General features: G+C 34.7%; 1 protein-coding gene across 8 annotated transcripts in view; it reads left to right on the top strand.

The window, feature by feature from the left end:
- DMXL2 (Dmx like 2) overlaps positions 1-22,859 on the top strand; it is a 123,273-nt gene that overhangs the window by 63,947 nt on the left and 36,467 nt on the right. For 4 of the 8 annotated variants that reach the window (XM_088797207.1, XM_088797203.1, XM_088797206.1 and 1 more), the window contains exons 14-20: positions 3,511-3,600; positions 5,661-5,778; positions 9,356-9,475; positions 12,288-12,515; positions 14,129-15,805; positions 18,776-18,886; positions 22,464-22,633. In XM_088797207.1, the coding sequence (XP_088653333.1) occupies positions 3,511-3,600; positions 5,661-5,778; positions 9,356-9,475; positions 12,288-12,515; positions 14,129-15,805; positions 18,776-18,886; positions 22,464-22,633 (2,514 nt within the window). Of the gene's footprint in view, positions 1-3,510; positions 3,601-5,660; positions 5,779-9,349; positions 9,476-12,287; positions 12,516-14,128; positions 15,806-18,775; positions 18,887-22,463; positions 22,634-22,859 lie in introns of all 8 variants that reach the window. The other 4 variants (XM_088797205.1, XM_088797201.1, XM_088797204.1 and 1 more) reach the window with 1 other exon arrangement.

Here is a 22,859-nt window from a genome sequence, read left to right as displayed (position 1 = left end):
TAAGGAATTCCGAGATTTTTGTCTTTCTAAAATGTAGCCTTGCCCTTATTGTTGATCTTAAATTTTTAAGAGAACGCAGTTGCTTTCTGTCAAGTTCCATTTTCTCTGCTTATCTTTTTTGTTTTCTTGTAAGTCAGCAGCAGTTCTCCCAGTTACTTCCCACACTGATTGTGAGTTGAAATGTAGCAGGAAGTTGTCACATGCTGTCTTCTTCCTCAAATGAGATTTTTAGTAGATGCTGAAAGAAGCTAACTTTTAAAAAATTTCATGAGAAACAGCTGAAAAGATTTGAATTTTCTGTGGATCAAGAGGTAGATTGAGGGCCACTGAAAATTTTGGGACTGGGCAGTAAAGTGGCTAATGAGTGGGATGCAGTGCAGTTGGTAGCTGCAGAGAGACAGCCAGGAATCTAGTGACTTAGTTGCTGTGTCATTCAGGACCTACGTGGGAAACAGATCACACCCAGAAAGGTTGAACTGAGGAGAGTTTTGTGAAAGGACTCCTTACAGAGGTGAGCACATGGTTAACCCACAAGGAATAATAGTAAAGCTCTCAGAGTCCAGCAACCGGATGAAGCCATTATCACCCTGGTAGGCAGAATAATGTTCCTCTTCTCGCCCCAGATGTCTGTGCTTATCCCCAGAACCTGTGACTAATTGACTTCACGTGGCAAAAGAGACTTTGCAGACGTGAGTGAATTAAGGACTTTGAAATGTGGAGATTATCCTGGACTCAGTCTAATCACAAGTCCTTGAAGCAGAGAGCCTTTTCCAGCTATGGTCTGAGAGAGATGTGACAAAAGAATGATCAGAGAGATGATGTTGCTGCGTTTGAAGATAGAGAAAAGGGGCCATGAGCCAAGGAATGTAGATAGCCTGTAGCAGCTGGAAAGGAAAAGGAAACAGACTCCCCCTAGAGCCTCTAGAATGGAAGGCAGCTCTACTGACACCTCAATTTTGGTCAAGTGAGACCCATGTCAGACTTCTGAACTACAGAGCTGTAAGATAATATATATGTGTTTGTTTATTTATTTATTATTTGTTTTTATTAGTTTCTGGTGTACAAAACAATGTAATAGTTAGACATTTATCATTTATACCCCTCACAAAGTGATAACCCCTCTCCCCCCATCTACTACCCCTCTGACATCGCACACAGCCATTACATTTCCACTGTCTCTATTCCTTATGCCGTACTCCACTTCTTGTGAATATATATATATTAAATTATAGTTGACATTCATTATTGTTTCGCTTCAGCTTCAGGTGTTCAGTGTAGTGATCAGGCATCTACATCATCCCTGAGGTGGTCTCCCTAATAAGACAAGTGTCCATTGGATACCCTTCAAAATCTTTATAATATTATTGATTACGTTCCCCAATCTGACTTTCATATCCCCGTGGCAATCTTGTGGTTACCAATTGTGCTTTCTAATCCCTTCACCTTCCTCCTTATCCCCACCCCCACCCCCATCTAGCAACCCTCAGTTTTTCCTTTATGTCTCTGAGACTGTTTCTGATTAGAGGAACCTCCAAAGTCTCTTGAGCCTCCAGACTCCCTTGAGCCATTTTGACTTGCAGGACCTCATGCTATAAGGAATTCCGAGATTTCCTCTGTCCACTGCTCCCGTTGACTGAATTCATCCTGAAACTGGAGAGGGCCTAGAAGCTAGGTGATACAGTCCAGAAGTCAGCCTCTTGGGGACACAGAACAAGGCAGATCAGGGTGGAGAATGGATCAAAGTTTAGATGCAAATAAAGAATAGCCAGCAAAGTCCACTCTTTTTGCCCATTAGCATCTGTTCCTGTTCTTTAGATGAAGAAACTTTGATCTCCAATACAGGGGCAGATTCCCATTTGGTATTGTATCATTGTGTAATGGTGCCAATTCACTCATAATCCCACTTGGAACCTAAATTGTAGTTGTTGTACCATCAGTGCAGCAAGGAAAGTGCAGCAAGGAAATCAGGAAGAAAAGAAACAATTAACATAAAGGAGAGCTGTCCTAGCCCCTGTGTCTATAGGTAGTCACAAATCTAACATCCAATAATCATAGCCTTCTTTCGTCACCAAATTCCACATTCCCTTACACTTTTATCAGTACCTTGGGTCTCTTTTTTCTTTCTTTCCTTTTTCTTTTTAAACATGGTGGAGTGGCCCAAACATTCCCATATGATCCAGCTCCTGTCTTTTTTGAGTTGCTGCTGTTTCCCATCAGTTCCCCCCCCCCCCTTTTTTTAATAGATTATGACAGTACCAAGAATTTCTTGGGTTTCAGGCACAGTCTTTCTTGTTCTCATTTTGTAGTAACCAGATCAATTATACTGACCAGTCATTCTTCTGTGCATGTTGGTTGAATAGCATGAGTTCAGAATAGTCAAGGGACAGTCTCAGCTTCCAATATAATGGAACTCTATTTTCCCAGACAAAAGTATTTGTTTTTTGAGTATTAGTACTCTCTAGACACATCAAGCCCAAGACTGTGGGGACAGGAATAAAAAATTCTATAGGTGGGTTATTAGGTGAAATAGGGAGAGGGGTTACTCCTACCTGTACCCTTCGATTCGCAGACCTAGCTGTGGAAGAAATGGCATCTTACCATTAGTTTAAGGTATATACTGCAGCTTGGAGGACAGCACTCCACAATATAGGGCATTGTCTCCCAGCTGGTGCTGTAATTCCAGTAGGCATTCTACTGTTCTGTTAAGCCAACTGCTTCCAGGTGAAGAGCCACTTGGTTAAGGCCAAGCCAGTTTTGTGAGATTAGACCTAGTGACATATTTCTTCCAGATGGACTGGAATTAGGGTGAGTGAGGCACTCACCGCCGGTAAAAAACTAAAGGAAGTGTCAAACAACAGTAATTAAGATAAATACTATTTTAATGCACTATTTTAAACAATCAAAATTATGCAAAAATTCCATGGTGAACAAAATGCCAACATTTTAGAAAAGACAGGATCCAACAGTGCCGTGATCAACCATATGGGAACCTGAGGTAAAAGGAGAAAGTTTGCCCTATAATTATAGCTTTCTGTATGTTTTTAATGGTTAATTCCCCCCCCCCCACAACATTAAAGTAGTTGAAAAGTATTGCAAATTGAAAGTAAGTATATTAAAACTGACATTATTTTAAGTTTAAATATTTAATTTATACCAAAAACAGAATTCATTATAATTTTACTTTTCTGGCATTAATGAAAGCAAACTCTTCAATAATATTATCAAAATGTCTGTCTGGAGCTTTAAGGTTGCAAAATGAAGACATGTTAAAAGAACTAGATGCCTGGAAGTTATATACTATTTATGAAGACACTATAGATTTTTCCAACTGCTTAGTTAATTTTAAAAATGAGAATAAGAATGAGTACAAAGGTTGGAATGTTTCTTTGACTGTTTTGCCATTTTCAATCAGTGAATTTGAAGGGGCCTTTAATGTCTGAGACGCTGTGTCGTCTTTTCAGTAGATTCATAAGTTGTTGATCATTAACATTACGTGTTTTTTGTTTCCAGAAACTTATTGGAGAAGTATTTAACATTGTGAGCCAACAGTCTACTGCTCGACCTGGCTGCATTATTGAACTGGATGCAATAACCAACCAAGTAAAAACATGCTTTTGAATTGGTGATATTAATATACTTTATCCTAGAGTACTTTATATGCCTATGATATATTTCATTCCCAAATAATTCTCTTGTTTGATACTAAATACAGTCAACTCTTCTTGATTCTTGTAGTGAAAAATCTAATGATTTAGGAATTATTCTTTTCCAGTTGAATTGTATTGTTAGCCGTATTTTCTTGTTTAAAGATTATTTGACTCAGGGAAGTCATAAAGAAAATATAGTACAGCTGCATGGATGCTTGCTTTGAGGTTTCCCTTTTTATATCATGACTCACTTCATCTCAGTAGAGGGTGACTTTATCTTTAGAGTGTTTGCTTTGTTTGGCTAAATCGTAAATATTTCTATGAGGTCCATTAAATGCAAGATGAAAATAGGATCAAAGTATACGTTTACTTTCTAATCACAGGTCTGTTGTGTAGCCATTGTTCTTTCCCAGCTACTGCTTAGGAAATGCATTCTAGCTCTCAGGATATTTGTTTCTTCAGGATCATGTTTATGGACTAAAGAGATAGAACTAATATATTCATTCCAAATATAGAAAAAGATTAGTGAGGAAGTTACCAACATTTTCAAACAAGGAAATGAAGAAAGAGCCAGCCATATTTAGAAACAAATATAGAGTTATGTCATTATTTTTCCATGGTGCCTTGCACATTCTTTTGGGGAAAATGTAATAATTTCCCCCAATGTAGAGAAATTACCAGTTCTTGGCAACAGAACTGTGGCTGCCAGACTCAAATTACTAATGCCTTAACTTTTCTATCCTAAGTGCCATGCCTTGTTTACAAATTAAACCTGAAATGTCCTTTTTCTACTCTGTAGGGACATGGGAGAAGAGTAGATTGGCTTCATTTCTGTAGACATCTTAATTTCTAATGGACTGGGGGTGTTAAATTCATCCCCCACTTTAGCCCCTTCTTTACTCTTTATCACAGGCTATTAATATAGTAAATATTAAATTAAATATTGTGAATTGGTGATATTCATTAGCATTGTGCTTTTCACTGTCACTACATGCTCATGATATTTTCCCTCCTTGTAGTGGCTGTCTTTAACACAAGGGCTGGTAAACTGCAAGCACTGATAAATGACTTAGGCTTTTAATAAATGATAAAATTTAAAACTCATTCTAGGTTTGTACCCAGTGTGCTCTACGATTTCTGTGTCCATGAAGACGGCACCCTTCCCTTTTATTTATTTTTCCCTGGGGGAGGTGATCTTTTATACTTGAATGTGAAAAGATTTTTTTCTATTTCTACCTTGAAATCTGTGGCACAACCATCTCCATCTAATTGTCCTGACACACTTCCATAATAAGCTTTTGTTTGGATCTAGCCTTTCCATGAATTTCTGTTCACTTTTGTGATTCTAATTTGCTGTTTGTACCATAATGGTCTTTACTCTTCTCTGGTCTAAAAACATGGTCATGTAGCATAGCAACTGACAGTGATGTTTCATCCATCTTTCTCGAAATCCTAGTTACGTATAAGTACATTTCTTCAGAGATGTGACATCCCCACTGGCTGTTATAGGATCCGTCATCATTCCCACCAGACAAATTTATTCGGAATATTTTGACGCCCTTTCTAGTTTTTCTTTTTTTTTGAAGTGTAATTAGGAAAACTAAAGGAGTCCTGTACTAATGTGACTTACATAGTTAGCTTAGCCTTCTCCAGCCAGGCATGAGACCTGATACTTTTGAGCTCAGAGTGGTGCAGGTTAATTATGTTTTGTTATTTGGGATTTTTTTCTTTCTTTTTTTTTTTTTTAAGAAGCATACCTGTTGATTTGTTTTTGTTAGAGCTCCTCAGTTTTGCTATTGGCTGTAGCATCTTTGAAAGTATTTTTCTCTGCCCAGGTAGTTGTAACGATTTTTTTTGTTTTCTGTACTTTTTCCTTTCCAATGAGTCAGTAGATAAAGAATAGAAATTGTTAGAGCGATTTATTTCTTCTACATTAGTATTATTGGGGCAGTGGTGTGTGAAAGACAGGGAATTTCAAAAATAAAGAACTCTTCATTTTTTTCATACTTGTAGTGTGGCTCAAATACACAATTGCTTCATGTGTTTCAAGAAGACTTCATTATAGGATATAAACCACATAAAGAAGATCTGGAGAAAAAGGAAACAGAAGTATTTTTTCAGCCATCACAAGGTAATTTAAAAAAATAGTCTTGAGTTTGCTTACCTTCATCTTAAAAAAAGGCTTCCTAAATTTTTTCAGAGTATAGATCTTTATATCTAGTGTCATCACTGTCATAATTTTTAGTAAATATACCAGTTCTATCAGAATTGCTTGTTTGTAGATTTAGAAGGCATGTTGCTGAAATTAACATTTTGAAAGAGTTTCATTGGCAACATAGACTTTTGTCAAGAAATGTTATTTATGAAACCTAGTTTAATTGTTTCAAAAATTAATTTTAATTGTTTAACTTTAAAATTGTTCTGAATGGTAATAAGTTCCCTGTGGTATCTTATTAATTAATTAAACAAGCTAATTAATTTTAGTGTAAGTTCAAAAAATAATAATAAATTGGTACATACTGTTGTTGAATATAGAGTGGTAAGATATGTTGTATGGTCTCTTAGAAACTTCAGGTATGCTGTGAATTTAAGGTATCATCTTAAAGTTTTCTCCTCTGAAGTGTTTTATTTCTTTTTTCTTTTAGTGAAGGAAAGTAAGTAGTTCTCCATTAGACCGTTCAAGAACAAACCATATGATGTTTAAACTTGCGTATTTAGCTTAAAATGTTCCCTTTAGAAGGTATAAATTTGTAATTATAAAGTTACCATGTTCTATTTGAACATAGAACATATTGAATAGAATACTTTCTATTTGAAAGTAGGAAGGACACATTGTATTTTAATAATTCATTTTCTGTGATGAACACTTTTTAGTTTAAAAGGGTTTCCAGATACTTTATCTCATTTGGTTATAGAGTGTAAGTATCTAGATGGACATACTTGATTTTCTTAGTATAGCTTTTATCACAGAATTATGTATAGTCATTTAAGGAAAGTATTTTTAATTAATTTGTACAGATAATTTTCTTTTCTTTAGTGGCAAATGAGAATGACTGCCTGTCTTCTATGAGGCTTAGCTCAAACATTTTTTCACCCCTCAGACTAGTAAATTTTTTTCCCCCTTTATGGATCTTTCTTCATATATCAGAACTTTTCTTTTTTATAAGTTATTCAGTTGTCATGTTCAGTTTTATTTCACTATTATAACAATACTACCTTATAGACTTAAAATTTGCTTTTCCTTAGTATTTCACCTTTATCTGGGTTAACCTTTTATACGCTTTCCAACAAAGTTAGCTATCATTTATCATGCTACTTGTAACAGTAAATACATGCCAACCTACTAGAAAACAATGCCTATATCAAGTTGGTATGTTTATTTATAATATTTTAATGGAAAAACTTGCATTTAAAAATATTTTTTTATTTCCATCTTTTGATATTTCTTTATGTCACTGCAAAATCAGGCCAAAAGATTTTTCCAACGCCTTTCTTGATTTTCCTTTAGTTTTTTGTGTACAGTTTTTTCTGATATTCTAATTTTATAGCTATTTTTTTAAAGGACTTGATATGTATTAAATAATGTATAAATGTGTATGAAATTAATTACTCTTAATTTTTAAAAATACCACTTATAGAGAAAAGTGGAGTACATAGTTACATTAACCCTCCTACGCCTATAACTTAGATTGAAATTTTAAGATTTTTGTCTCATTTACTTTACTCTATTTTCTTTTCCTTTTTTCCTGAAATGTTTTAAAGAAAATCCAGCCGTCATGTTGTTTCACTCCTGCATACTTCCATATACGTTTCTAAAAATGGCTTTCTTACATGTATGCTATTATAATATTAATAAAACAACGAAATTCCTCAGAATTGTGTAATAACTAGTCCATATTGATTTCATTCAATTGTTTAAAAAATGTTGGGGTTTTTTATTTGTTTGGATCCATATTTAAAGTCCACATATTGTGTTTCATTATTTATTAAGAGTCTTTGAATCTAAAGTGATCCCTCTTTATGCTGTCACTATGCCCCTGAGTTGTTTTAGAAGTTATTTTATAGAAATTTCTTTGACTAGTTACTTATGATGGCATTTAACTTTGTCTTGTAAAGTGCAATTTAGCTATGTAGACTTGATTAGATACAGGTTCAGCTTTCTAGGTGATGCTATGGATTTCATCTGTATCACACCAGAAAGAACATGTTAGGATGTCTCATTTTTAGTGATGCTAACTAAGAGTCAGAATATTCAGGTAGTGGCTCCAATGTAAAATTTGCCAGCAATCTTCCATTGATAGTGTTACTTTCAATTATTTCATTAAGAATTACAAAATTATGACTTTCTAATTTTATCAGTTCTCTTTTATGTTAGCTGGAAAGCGTTTGTAAAGAAAAGCTTTTCCTTATCAACTGGAACTATTTGGCTACTTTGAAATAGAGTTATTTTTAGGAAAGGTAGGGTAAGTGCTTAGTTCTTTCCCTTTGACTATGTCAGAGGGAGAAGTTTGTGCCCAAGTTACCCCAGTGGTTATGATGAATTTGTTGTTGTTGTTTGCCTTTCTTTTCCTTTTGGGTATCATTATGAACCCAGTAATAAAAACTCTTTATTGAAGAATAATATACATACAGAAAAGTACTCATACTACTTATGGATGTTTATGTTCTTAACATGTTTCAATTCGTTTACAGTCATTCTTTTTAATACTCACATTGTCCTATAGTAGGCTAGTGAGGATCCTTTCAAGTTGGTCTTCTGAGTCCTTTCGAAACAACCTCCTTAGTCTTGATAGTTTACTTTCTTTCATGCTCTACTAGATATCCCAGGCTCATCTTGTAGACTTCCTTTGCAAGAATGGAGTCATCCCACCAAACTCTTCCTTTTGATGGGGAATGGGATTTAGAAATCACAGTTTGAGCCCTAGCACTGCTCATTGATAATGAGTTGTCATTATGAATTTTCATTTTTAAGGAAAATTTTTGTTTTCCTGTGTAGATCTCATTTTCATATACGAAGAGTACAATTTACATATATGAAGAACATGGAAAATTATGTCCCCAAGTCACGTCTTTTCATAAAAAATGCATAAAATTTCTAAAATGTATCTTCTGCACCACTACCAGTGCCCCTCTCCCCACGACTTTAAATGCTGTTTTTATATGGGAAAAGTAGGATAAATTTTTAAAAAATTTTTCCTTTTAATTGCTTATTTTTCAAATAAGGAGTTAGTGCTCCGGTTACTTTGAGGGGCAACCATTGAGCCTGGCTTCGCTCATGTACTCTCCCTCCCTCTCTTGCTCTCTGTCTCTTCCCTGTCTTTCTCTTCTCCTTCCATTTCTTCTTGTGCCTCCTTTCCTTTTTGTCTTATATGCCCTCTCTCTTTTATTTTTATGAACTCGTGTTTTTTTAATATAGTTAGTGTGTTTTAATAAATTGTATTCATTTTTATCCTCTGATGCTCAAATTGTCCCATCTTTGACCAATTGATGTCCCTTCATATTGGCTTTTGTGTACTTTAGACGTGGCCACATTAGTTTTTGATAGCTACCTAACTTTTGGCACAAAAATTATATAAAACTCCTAAATGTCTGTTCTGCCTTCTCCCTCCCAACTTCTATGCATATCAAGAGATGTTTTTTAAAAGTGTCTTTTCTTTTAACCTTATAGAAACATATTAACTTAAATATCCTTTTCCTTTGAGCAATAGGATATCGCCCACCACCATTTTCAGAAAAGTTCTTTCTAGTAGTAATTGAAAAGGACAGCAATAATTACTCTATTCTCCATATGTGGCACCTTCATCTTAAATCTGTACAACCATGTTTAGGTAAGTAATTATAATTTTTATGTAGATATAATGTGAAATAAATTCATTTTATGGAATATGCTTTAAGTTGCTTAGTTTTTTAAAATGAAGATCTAGTGAACTATAAATTGAATTGGTGAATTGAAGTATGTATATGCTATATTTTTAATAGCAAGGTCATAAATCATTAATGAAACAAATCTAAAAACATATGGGCACATTAAACATATAAAAAAAGCTTGATTGATTTATTTTTTCATTAATACTTCTTAAAATGTTTTTATGACTGTTCTAGTTACTATGTCTCTATAAATTAGTTTTGCTATAGAATTAATATTGTACTTTCCTGTTGATTAATACATAACGCCTTCTGATACAGTGTATGTTAGCTTTAGTATCACTAAGAGAAGCAGATTTGCTGTTTAGAAAATGTCATTGAGCATGTGAAGCTCATAAGCAGAACTGTTTTGGTGGCATATTAGGAAATGCAACATTGATTAAAAAAATCATTTCAGCCATGCTTTCGCTATACACATTCATATTAATTTCTTAATGAAGTAGAAAATCTACAGTATGAAGCAAAGAAATTCATCATGGATCTTTCTTTTTAAAATAAACTTACTTTCTAAGATACAATTCTTAAAATGAAGAACTGTACAGATAGCTATATCAAACTGAACCACCTTTAAATTACTTAACTCAAAATATTTGAGTTACTAAAAGATTTTATTCTTTCTCATAATTATATAATTTAACTGATTTTATATATATTCAAAATTTTAATACAGGGAACTAATATGTATATATTTTTTCTCTTTCTAATTCAAATTGTTAGATAACTATGTAAATAGCAGTTTTAACTGAGTCATGAACTGGCATTAGAAAAGCCAAATGATTTGATAGAACTCTTTTACCTGTGCTTAGCTGAACCTGATCTTCTTGAGGCAGAAGGAATCCAAAAATTCTTTCTAAACCTTTGCAATTAATTCTTGGCATTACATGTTGTTTCACGGAAATGTAAGAGTAGAGGGTTCTAAAACCAGCTCATCAGGAAGAGAATTCTTAACCCACCAGAGAATATAGTATTCTCTAGAGTTGGGCACAGAGCCAGCAATGGTTTCAAAGAGTAATAGAGATAGTAACAGATCCTTGTGGTAGGAAAGGATGTGATACCTTCTGACCCCACTACCTATGAGGGACGGGTCCCACCGCTGTTCCCCTAAAGCCAGAGCTAGTGTAGAGCTGCTTGCTTGCCATTTTGTGACAGCACTATATGATCACAAACAGTAAGAGTACAGTAGAGTCAAACAAATAATATGCTCTCTTTAACTGTGAAAGAAAGCACTTATCTTTTCTTTCTAACATTCCTAGCAAGTTTATCATAGTGGATGTATATTGCCATTCATAGCTAATACTTGAGTTTATCAGTGTGTTGAAAATCCTGGCTGAGGATGAAATGAGAGGCTTAAATGTAGATTGGGATAGAGCATGTTGAGTAACTACTAGGTAGGTGCCAGGCACTGAGATAAGTGCTTTATATATGTGAGACAGATGTTATCCTCACTTACTAGTGGAATATTAAGTAACTTGACCAAGTGCCCCATCTAGCTTGTCACAGAACCAAGTTTCAAAATCAGGTCTCTGGCTCTGAAGGCTTTGCTTTTTTCCTGCTCTTATTTTCTTTCTTAGCATGAGATATAAGAAAATTGCCTAGTTTACAGGAAGAGAAATGATACAGTTCATCCTTATTTTCAGATGAGAAAATAGCCAGAGATAGTGAGGTGTCTTGTTAAGGAAACATATGTAGCTAATGATAGATCCAGGAGTAGTACTTATCTCTTCTCACTACTGTCTCAAGTTTGTAATCATAAAATGAAGATGTTTTTATATTTCTTATTGAGTGGTTGGCCATTAGATTGACACATTTAATATCCACCAGAAGCAAAAGGGGGTTGATTATTATCTATTGGTATTCTGGTGCTTCTTGAGATGTACAAAGTGATAAGACATCATCCTTGCCCATAGTCTAATGGGGGAAGACAGACACACAAATAAATAAATGTAATATAAAGTAGCCCTCACGTGTAGCAGAAGCACAGGTAACTAAATCTGCTTAGAGAGTTACACTCCATTCTAGTATGAAAGCTGGAAACTCTTTGGAGGAAGATTAAGACCAATACAAAGGCAGTCAACTAATGTTATCTTAAATTTGTTTGGAACTTTTATTTTTTGTATTCTTGAAATCATTATCTTGTTTCAATACTTAATTGTTAAGAGGCTGTTATTTTAGTGTCTTCTTTGCCACAACTAATTATATGACCTTAGGAAAATCATTAAGTTCTCCGAGTTTAAATTTTTTCATCTGTTAAGTGAGGCAGAACCTTGTTATTTCTCAGTTTGATTCATGACTCATCTGTTTCAGCAACACCTAAGGTGCTTATTAATGCGGATTTCTGGAATTGACCCCAAAACAACTGAATCAGTGTCTCTCTGGTTAGGCCCCGGGATCTTTATCTTAACAAGTTCCTCAAGCTTTTGATGTATTTGAAAGGTTGAGAACATTGGACTAGATAACTTAATGTGTTTTTTTCTAGCTCTTACATGTTGTGATTTTCCCAGACAGTGTCCCTGTATTGCAAATGGCTAAGAAAGAGTAAGAGTAAAAAGTAAAATAAAAAAAAAATTAACAAGGTAACTAAGCAAAGTCTGAAAAGTAACCTTGTTTCTAAAGTACTTTTAAGAAATTATGTTTTTAAATGATAAAGTTTATTTTGCTTCATGTATATAGTGATGATAGTAATATATTTCATAATTTTGTAATTTATTTTCAAAGCTAAAGCTTCAGAAGGTATTTCATCAGAGAGTCTACTTTCAGTCCCCGGACAGAAGAATGTAGACTCTTCTCCAGAAACCTCTCCCATTGTGAGCCCTATGCCACATTCTGCATCAATTGCCAATCTTCAGACTGCTAGTAAACTTATTCTGAGTTCTAGACTGGTATATAGCCAACCTCTTGATCTTCCAGAAGGAGTTGAAGTAATAAGAGCAACACCTTCAGCAGGTAAGGTAACTTTAAGACCAGGCAGTTTTATGCAGCTCAGAACAATCTTTAGTGGATAAAATGGATGAACTCTTCTGAAGTATGTACTATGTTGACATTGAAATAAAGATTTATTTTCTAGTAATGATACATCTGTTTAGAAATATGTCTTTATAAGAAACAATTTCCTGTGATAAATGTAATCAGCTTGACAGAAAACTGTAAATATTTTAATGTGAGGTTTCTTGCCTGCACTATGATTTCTTATAAATAGGAATGCTATGATAGTAAAATTACAAAGAACAAATACGTTCATTTTCAAATCACTGAAGCTTATTTTTTAAGGCTTTTCATCCACATTATGCTAATTGTATCTCTTATTAAGTATGTTTGAACAAGAGTTGGCAGATACTTTGGTGAAAAAAATGTAGGCTACAAGACTCTAATTTGGCTGCTGTGGAATGACGCTGACTAACAAGGTGGATAAGAGAGTGTGGAGGGCAGGACTGGAAGCCAGTGTAAAACGGTCTGCCCCTTGTGGAATTGGAATCAAGGAGTTCCTAGAATAGTGTTTTTGGGGAACCAAAATTGGCGGTTTAAGACTATTCCAATTCCTGGTGAATGATTTTGAGTAGGAGGATTCTCGTATTCATCCCTAAGACAGGACGGAATTCAGAGTTGGAAAGATCACATTAAGAGTTTACTCTGGGCTTTAGTGGCAGATGCAGATCTAGGCTGGTTTTTCAGTCTTTCAAAATATTTGGTAATTTTGGGATATACTCAAATGATTTTGTTGGCCTTGATAATAATAAATTATATTTTCGGCAGCTTTATAAAATACTTTCAGATGTGCTATTTGACACTACCACTCCAAGAGAACTAGTAACACAATCCCTATTTAGATGGGAGAACAGGCTCAGATGTGGAAGCGGCTTTCCCACTGTTATGAAGGCATCAGTGGACTGGAACTTGAATCCAGGTCTTCTGACTCCAATCTTAATCACTATTACCCCTCATCTTATAGTTGATGGTAGATGGGCAGTGTTAGTTTTTGGCAGCCAGGAATAAGTAGTGAGGGTTTTGGTTCAGTGTCATAAGAAAGCGTGAGTTAAACTTGGTAAAAATGGTGAGATCTTAACGGTCTGCTTAGCTGTCTGAAAACATTTTGATGATAGGGGCAAGTCTAGGGTCTATATTATTTGAGGGCAGGTTAGGGACATTTGAAGGGAAAATTATAAAGATTACTTTGGCATCGATGATGAAAGTGATAAAAGATATAGGATGAAAGTCCAGTGAGACATGTTGTGGTGAAAGCATATAAAAATTACAGATTTATTGATTAAGGATTGACTTGAGTTTTATTTTAATGAAATATTTGCCTCATTTAAACTTAATTACCTAAAAACAAATTAAATGATTGTTATCGCATAGTTTGATTTCACCAGTGGGCTGTTCAAGACTTCTATAGATACCTTGGTCACTGGGCATTTAGTGTAGGACATTAGTTAAGGGGGATCTGCAGTTATTCTGAAACTCAGAGTTGCTTTGGATTTATCACATTCTAGAATTTGATTATTAGCATTTTATTTTGTGGTTCTATTATTATGACTATCTGTTTTCTTTTTTTTTTTAAGGCCATCTGAGTTCCTCTTCAATTTATCCAGTGTGCCTTGCACCTTATTTAGTGGTTACAACTTGTTCTGACAATAAAGTACGCTTCTGGAAATGTAGTATGGAAACCAACCTACAATGTAAAAGTAATGAGAAGGAAACCTATCACTGGAGGAGATGGCCCTTGATGAATGATGAAGGAGAAGATAATAGCAGTACAGTGAGCATTGTGGGAAGACCAGTTGCTGTTAGCTGTTCATACACAGGTCGCCTTGCAGTGGCTTACAAACAACCTGTCCAACACAATGGTTTTGTTTCCAAAGAATTCTCCATGCATGTTTGCATATTTGAATGTGAATCTACGGGAGGGTCAGAATGGGTTTTAGAACAAACAATTCATCTTGATGACTTGGTCAAGGTTGGGAGTGTACTTGATTCAAGAGTCAGTGTTGACAGTAATCTGTTTGTGTATAGCAAATCAGATGCCCTTTTGAGCAAGGATAGATATCTTATTCCGAATATCAAGCATTTAGTACATTTGGACTGGGTATCAAAAGAAGATGGCTCCCACATTCTCACAGTGGGGGTTGGTGCTAATATCTTCATGTATGGGCGTCTTTCAGGAATTGTGACTGAACAAACCAACAGTAAGGATGGAGTAGCTGTCATTACTTTACCATTAGGTGGTAGTATCAAACAAGGAGTGAGGTCAAGATGGGTTCTTCTTAGATCTATAGACTTATTGTCTTCTGTTGATGGTACACCTTCACTACCTGTTTCTCTCTCGTGGGTAAGAGATGGGATATTGGTGGTAGGAATGGATTGTGAAATGCATGTATATGCACAGTGGAAGCATGATGTCAAATTTGGAGACACTGAAGCTGATAGTCCTGATGCAGAAGAGACTGCAGCACAAGATCATTCTGTCTTTAAATCTAATATGTTGTCAAGAAAAAGTATTGTTGAAGGAACAGCTGTTGCTGATGATGTTTTTTGTTCACCAACTGTAGTTCAAGATGGTGGCTTATTTGAGGCCGCACATGTACTTTCCCCTACTCTGCCACAGTATCATCCAACTCAGCTGTTAGAATTGATGGATTTAGGGAAAGTTCGCAGGGCTAAAGCTATTCTCTCTCATTTAGTAAAATGTATTGCAGGTGAAGTTGCAGTAGTTAGAGATGCTGATGCTGGAGAAGGAACTAAGCGACATCTTTCTCGAACCATTAGTGTAAGTGGCAGTACAGCAAAAGATACAGTCACCATAGGAAAAGACGGTACTCGAGATTATACTGAGATAGATTCTATTCCTCCACTCCCATTGTATGCATTGCTTGCTGCAGATCAAGATACAACCTACAGAATTTCAGAAGAAAGTACAAAAATACCACAGAGCTATGAAGATCATACCACAAGTCAACCAGAGGATCAGTATTCAGAGCTGTTCCAAGTACAGGATATAACAACAGATGATATCAATTTAGAGCCAGAAAAGAGAGAAAACAAATCAAGAGTAATAAATCTTTCCCAGTATGGACCAGCTTACTTTGGCCAAGAACATGCTAGGGTCCTTTCAAGTCATCTTATGCACTCAAGTCTGCCAGGCCTTACCCGTTTGGAACAGATGTTCCTTGTAGCTTTGGCTGATACAGTGGCTACCACCAGTACTGAACTTGACGAAAATAGAGATAAAAGTTACTCAGGTAAATATTCACACTAAAAGTTTATAATGTTATTAATAGAATTGTTTGTTTATCTAAGTAATGGCTCATATTAAATTGCAGTCTTTCTTTGAACCATGCAGGGAAAAGACCTGTCTAATAGATAATTATTATTACACAATATGATTAGTTGTGAACAAAAGACAATTGGCATTGGCTGTGACTTATGCATATAACTTTGTGGATTTGTGGTATCGGCACATTGCTACATAAGTTTTTACACTGATACTTTGGTATGGTTTCGGGTATATAGTCTTTCATTTTTTCCAAACAGATTGATTTCTTTGTTTTATTTGTTTATTTACTTTTAGTGATACTAATGGCCCATTTGTTAATTTTACTTCTGAGCCACAAGGCTTATAGGCACCTCATGGGTTCAGCTTGTTCATCTTACCATTTCATTTCTAGGTATAAATAATTTTTATAATTACCCTATTTTCTCCATAAAGTCTCGTGATAAGGAGGTTTTCACATATTTTAATATAATGTGTGTCTTGCTTAATTCATTCTGTAACCAGAAAATGTTTAGCTGCCTATTAAAACTAGATTCCATTTTCTTTTATGCAGATAGTTGAAGGTAATGGTGCTGATTTTAAATGATGTCTTTAGCAAAGGAAACTGAAAATGATTGCTCATTCATTCAATAAATATTGTGGAGGAGTGAATTGTTATGTGCCAGGCACTTCGTGTACTTTATCATAATTAACAATCACAATAATCTTCTAGTGGGTAGCTATCATTGTATTTAATTTTATAGATGAAGATGCTGATCCTTAGGGAGATTAAGAGACTTAATAAGATCACACAGGTAGTAAGTGGCAGAACTGGAGTTCGTATGTGGATAAATCATTGCCTTCAAGCCTGTATTCTTAACTATGTCACAGGATTTCCAAATTTGAGGAAAAAAGACTTCCTCAAAGCCACCTAGAATATATCTCTTCATAGAGGTTTATACCCTTATAATATGTCCCCAAAATTTTACTCTGTAGATTAAAATAACTAGAGATATTAGAGGGTTTTGTCTGTGACCTATTTTCTAACTATGCTAATTTAAAAAATCCTAATCATTCTGAGTTTGTGTGCAACAGAGCAAGATTCTCCCCAGAATAGCCTTAAACCTTTGGAGCAAACATAATATATATTAGAGTTTTTACTCTGGGACATTAAGAAAGTAGGCATGCCACAATCCATGAAAAATAGTTTGAACTTTCTGATACAAAGCTATGTCATTAGCTAGGCATTATAAAAATGGCTCATCCGGTAATGATGGACTTTCATGAGGTAGATAAGGCAGGAATGAATGTCTCTGTTTCACAGGTGGGAATCTGAAGTTCAGAGATTAAATAAATTACACATCTCAGTACATGGATTCTAAGTAAATGAATTTTTCCATTTGTTCAGGTGAGATAACTTAGAGGCGTTCTTGACTCTACTTTCTCTTACCCTATATCCAGTCCACTGGCAAATGCTCTCAGTTCTACTATATCTAGAATCCAGTCATTTCTCATCACCTCTCTTGTTACCACTCTGGTCCAAGTCACTGTCATCTTCTGACTAATTTTTGACGAAGTCTCCTAAACTGCTTCATTCTTGTTACCTCAGTCTGTTCTTCATATAGGAACCAGTAATTATTTTACAACAAAATCGCATTAATTCTCTCCTCTGCTCATCCCCTGGTGAGTGGATGCGTACCTCGCTTTAGAATAAAAGCCAAATCCTTACAGTGGTCTACATATAAGGCCCTCTGGGATTTGTGCTCATTTCCGCTCTACTATATGGGCCTCCGTGCGGTCCCACAAACCACCAAGCACATCCCTGTTTCAAGGTCTTTGCACATATTTTCTCTGCATAGAATGCTCTTCTTCCAGATTTATGCATATTTCATTCTCTTACCTCTTCAGATTTCTGCAGAAATGTCATCTTATTGGAAAGTTCTTCCCCGGCCACACTATATAAAATACAACCCTCTAACTCCAGCATTCCCTTTTTCTCAATCCTGCTTTATTTCTCTCCATAGCATTAATTTCTACTAGACACATTGTTTATTGTTTGTCTCTGTCTCCTGAAATGTAAGCCCCATGAAAGTGGACACTTTGCCTTATTCACTGCCAAACCCCAGTACCTAAATGGTGCTTTGCATGTAGTAGATACTTAATTTGTTGGATAAATAAATGGATGGATGAATGAATATAGCTAATGGAAAAAGAGCTGGAACTTGAACTTTGACAATTTAACACATTTTATTTTCTTCTAAAAAATGTTATTCAACATTCTCTGAGTATTTCCTAAATGGCAGTCACTGGATTGGGTACTATTAATACATTTGGATTGCTTTTATACAGTAGCGGCTGTTTTGATTAAACTTACCACACTTTCATACCTTTGTTCAACTTTTGACTAAAAGTAAATTTGTGGAATCATTATGGTTCAACCTTAACTTTTTGTAGCACTGGCCTGGGGAATCAAATTTCAAATCTCTGATAGTATTATGTTTCAGTTGAGCTAACCAGCCTACAAAATATTACCTATTTAATTATGTAATAAATGATTTCGCTTTAGTTATATAATTCTTGTCCTTAAATCTCATCTAAATTCACATAGGGAATATTTTTAAAAATTGTGTCTAACTTACTATAGTTAACATATTTTTATTGGCCTTCAAGATCTCTTTCCTTCTCATTTATTATGAGTAGCTATAAATATTGTTGTTACCTGTATCAATAGGTAATTATATTTCTCCAATTGTTTTTTATTTGAATTTTAGTATTTATGTTTTTTTGTAAAGGTATTTTTAGTAAAGATATTAAAGTGTTCACGAAGCAATACACTAAAAAAATATCTTACGTATTTGTGTAAATTATCATTACTAAATTTATTATTTTCTAACTTTTGATCGCTATGTGACTTGTTGCATTCCTTTTTCCTTAAACATATTTTCTATTTACATTACAGGAAGAGACACATTAGACGAGTGTGGTTTGAGATACTTATTAGCTATGCGCTTGCACACATGCCTTTTGACATCACTACCTCCTTTATACCGAGTACAGCTACTTCATCAAGGTATTTAACTCCTTGTTTGTACAACTTTTATTCAGTATAGAAGTGGTTGGTGTATTCATATTTGTGTATAAGCATTAGGTAAATCGTAGCATACCTTTCACTAGATTTAAGATCTTCCTGTTACGTAGTACCCACTTATCATTTTTCTGTGTATCTTTTAGCTCTATTCTTTGACTTTTCCTCATATACCTCAGTTTCTCAGACTTTACTCAATAAAGTTGTAGTAGCTTAGCAGTAAACCTGATTTGCCTGATGTTGTAATCCAATGCGGCCCTGAATTTCTTTGATGTCTAATGTCTTTTCATTAAAAATTATATAAATTTTGCCCTACATGTTATAATTTGTTTATTTTAATGTAATCTAAGTCATTTACTCACAAGTAAAGCTGATGTTTCAGGAATATCTGCCATACAGGAATCCAGTAGATCTGCATACTTGCAGCATACTGCCGCACACACTGCTTTGAGACAAGGATTTATTACCATCCTCTTGTTTGTAGATTACAAAATTGAAAATGTAGAGTTTAAGGTGATTTGCCCAAGATATAGGGCTATGTATTAATGGAGTTGGAAGTAGAATCCCAGTCCAGTGCAGTTTTCATTAGACTATGTTCCTTTTGATACCAGCATCCTGGACATAGCCCTATTCAAATATGTGTTAGTATTGCAGGGCTTATAATAGAATAGCAGACTTTATGGTTTGTTATTCTTACCCATAGCACTCTTTACTCTCAATAAATGTTCTTGGAAAATATGATTTTCTGTAATCTGATAGTCTGTCATGTGTCTAAACTGTATTTCATCTATCCAATTTATTTTTGAAACAAATTTTGCTGGGTATTTTTCTATTTGAATTATCACTGTAGTGAATGTCCTTATAATATTGCATGTAAATATGTATCTATCTGATTATGTCCTCATGTTTTCTAGTGGTGCAATTAGTGGTGGAATTACTGAGTCAAAGGGCTTGACAATTCTTAACTCTTGATAAGTCTTGCCACAGTTTGAAAGACTGTGCTAATTTACATTTCCAGAAGCAATGTTTGCTGATGCCAACACTCAACCCATTGCCAACACTTGACATCATTTTAAACAATCTGTGCCATTTGGATAGGTTTAAAAAATGGTGTCTTAATGTTTTTGTAAATTTTAGTTTTAAATGGTAGTCAAATGGTACTGAATTACTTAATGACAATTGTGTACCTTGCCTAGGGGGATTTAAAACAGCTTAAATTTCTAAAGCGTGGTCAAACTCCATTCTCCCTTTAATACACTTAAATCGTTGGAGATGAGAAGTGACTGTTGTTGCCCTGGGATGGTCCTGTGAACAGTTTTCAGAGAAAAAGTTAAGTGGCCAGTGTATAGATAGAAAAGCTAAGAAGAACAGATAAACTGCAAAGAATAGTCTGCTGTTGGTATGCAAATAAAAATAAGAGCCTGTTCTTTTTCTTTCTTTCTTATTAGTTTCAGGTGTACAAAACAACATAATGATTAGACATTTACACCCCTCACAAAGTGATAACACCCCCAAGTCTACTACCCTGCTGACATTGCACGCAGTTATTACAATACCATTGACTATATTCCCTATGCTGTACTTGATCTTCTTCTTTCCGATACCTTTTTTCACCAAGTACATTCATTGCTCTTAATCTTGTTTTCTGAGCTTAATTCTCTTGACATGCCTGTGTATGTTTTTATTTCCTTTTAATTATACCAAAAATTTAATTATTTTATTTAAGGGTATAGAATGTAATATATTGCATATTACTTTCTTATATTATAAATTTTGTATCATCTAAAGTATGCATTTTGCATTACTGTATAATAGCAATTTCTAAAGCAAAGTGTCAGTTATTTCATGTAGTATCACTTAAATCAGACAAAGATTTAAATAGTGAGAAAATCCGCCTTATAGGTTCTGAAAAACTACAAATGATGTTAGTTAGTTTTGTCCATTTTACCCCGAAATTTATAAGGGCAGTAAAGACTTACTGCATTGATTTTTGTGATATGATTTCAAATATGATTATATATAAATGTTAGCAATTACTCTGCCATAAGAAAAGATGAAATAGTGCCATTTGTGACAATATAGATAGATCTTGAGATTATTATATGCTAAGCGAAATAAGTCAGACAGAAAAAGTCGAGAATCATATGATTTCACTGATATGTGGGATATAAAACTGAAAGGAACAAGACAAACAAATAAAGAAACAAAAACTCATAGACACAGACAATAGTTTAGTGGTGACCAGATGGTAAGGGGGAAGGGGTGTGGTAGATGAGGGTAAAGGGGGTCAAATACATGGTGATAGAAGGAGAATTGACTACGGGTGGTGAACACACAATGTGATATATAGATGATGTATTACAGAATTGTACACTTGAAACCTACATAATTTTACTAACCATTGTCCCCCCAATAAATTTTAATTAAAAAAAATGTTAGTAATGGGAAATTTAAATTAACATTATTATTTAAAATGATCATCAACAGGTTTTTTTCTTTTATAGAGTCTAAGGGAATTATTTTAAAGCAGTAATTGTTAGAAAAGCTTTGAACTACATGTAAAATTTGTATAGTAGTTGTTAATGAAAAACATTATATGTAGTAATATTGATGGCCTATAGCACTGAGAGGCCTGTATTGTAATGTGACTATCATTGACCTCAGACACTTCTTTACAAAATGGGTTCACAGAGATGGCTGCTTTGACTAATTTGGCTTCTTTCCTAAGCTTTTCAGGGTTCTTCCCATCATTTTCACTATCGGTCACCACTCAGTGTGGTCTACTCCCCTCATGTTTCTTCATCTGCTCTAAGCGAAGTGTTATCTATCAGTAGTTAAATTATTGATAAACTCACTTGTACTTCAAAGTCTGATGGTGTCACTAAATCCATTTTGTTGCATCTAAATACAGCCTAGGTCCCTGTCAGTCTTCTACCAGCGCAAAAGGAGTTTGCTTTATCTCATCAATATTAGGCAGTGCCTTATCTCATCAATATTAGGTAGTTTTAAACTACTTTCAACCAAGGCACTAAAGGCAGAGGAATGTGCCTCCTATCTGTTATTCCCTGGAACTCATGAAGTTTAGAGCTTGCTTTGAAGTGATACTTAGCTCCTTGGTCAGAGAGATGAATGGGGTACTTTGCATTATTCAATACTAAAGGATATGGTCCCCAAGCAAGTGGAACTGTGAAAGGATACCCAGGCACATGGGGCAAGATACTTTGACTTGACCAAAGCTTTCGCTGTTGATACGTTTGTTGTGTGTACCTATGAATGCCTCCATATTCAAACACTTTTCTTTCTAATGAGTAAGTTTTAGTGTCTATTTTTGCAGTGGGGGGAAAAAGCAAATATGTTTGGGAAAAAGATTTTGGTTTTGTGTATCCTGTCACTAATCTTGTATTTAGAAGCGTTATAGTATAAAATCCTGAATGATGAAAAACTTCCTTTTTTTTTGCTTGAAAATTCTTTCCAGAATGATTGAATACGTGAGTATGTGAAAAATTGTTTTTGTTCTTTTTTGATATAGTTCTGAAGGTTATTATTTGTATTTCTGATTTAGGTGTGTCTACTTGCCATTTTGCCTGGGCTTTTCATTCTGAGGCTGAGGAAGAACTAATTAATATGATTCCTGCTATTCAGAGAGGAGACCCTCAATGGTCTGAGTTAAGAGCTATGGGAATAGGTTGGTGGGTCAGGAATATTAACACTCTTCGAAGATGCATTGAAAAGGTAACTTTACTTCATTGGATTTTGAAGTTAAAAAAAAGTTTGTTTTTTTTAAAGGATAAAATGTATTATCTTCCATAAAACCTGTAGTGGGGAATTTGTTTATCTTGAGATTCTGAGAATTTCTTAAATAAAATGTTTTGTAGATTCCAAAACTTGACCTTTGTAAAACATCTGTGCAGTATATCATTTGTCTTTTGCCATATACACTGAGTTTATAATTTTTATG

The sequence above is a fragment of the Rhinolophus sinicus genome, chromosome 3 (assembly GCF_057876585.1).
Source record: "Rhinolophus sinicus isolate RSI-liver-muscle chromosome 3, RSI-T2T, whole genome shotgun sequence".
Lineage (NCBI taxonomy): Eukaryota > Metazoa > Chordata > Mammalia > Chiroptera > Rhinolophidae > Rhinolophus > Rhinolophus sinicus.
The sequence above is the reverse complement of the archived record's forward strand: the minus strand, read 5'-3'. Positions and strand labels throughout refer to the sequence as shown.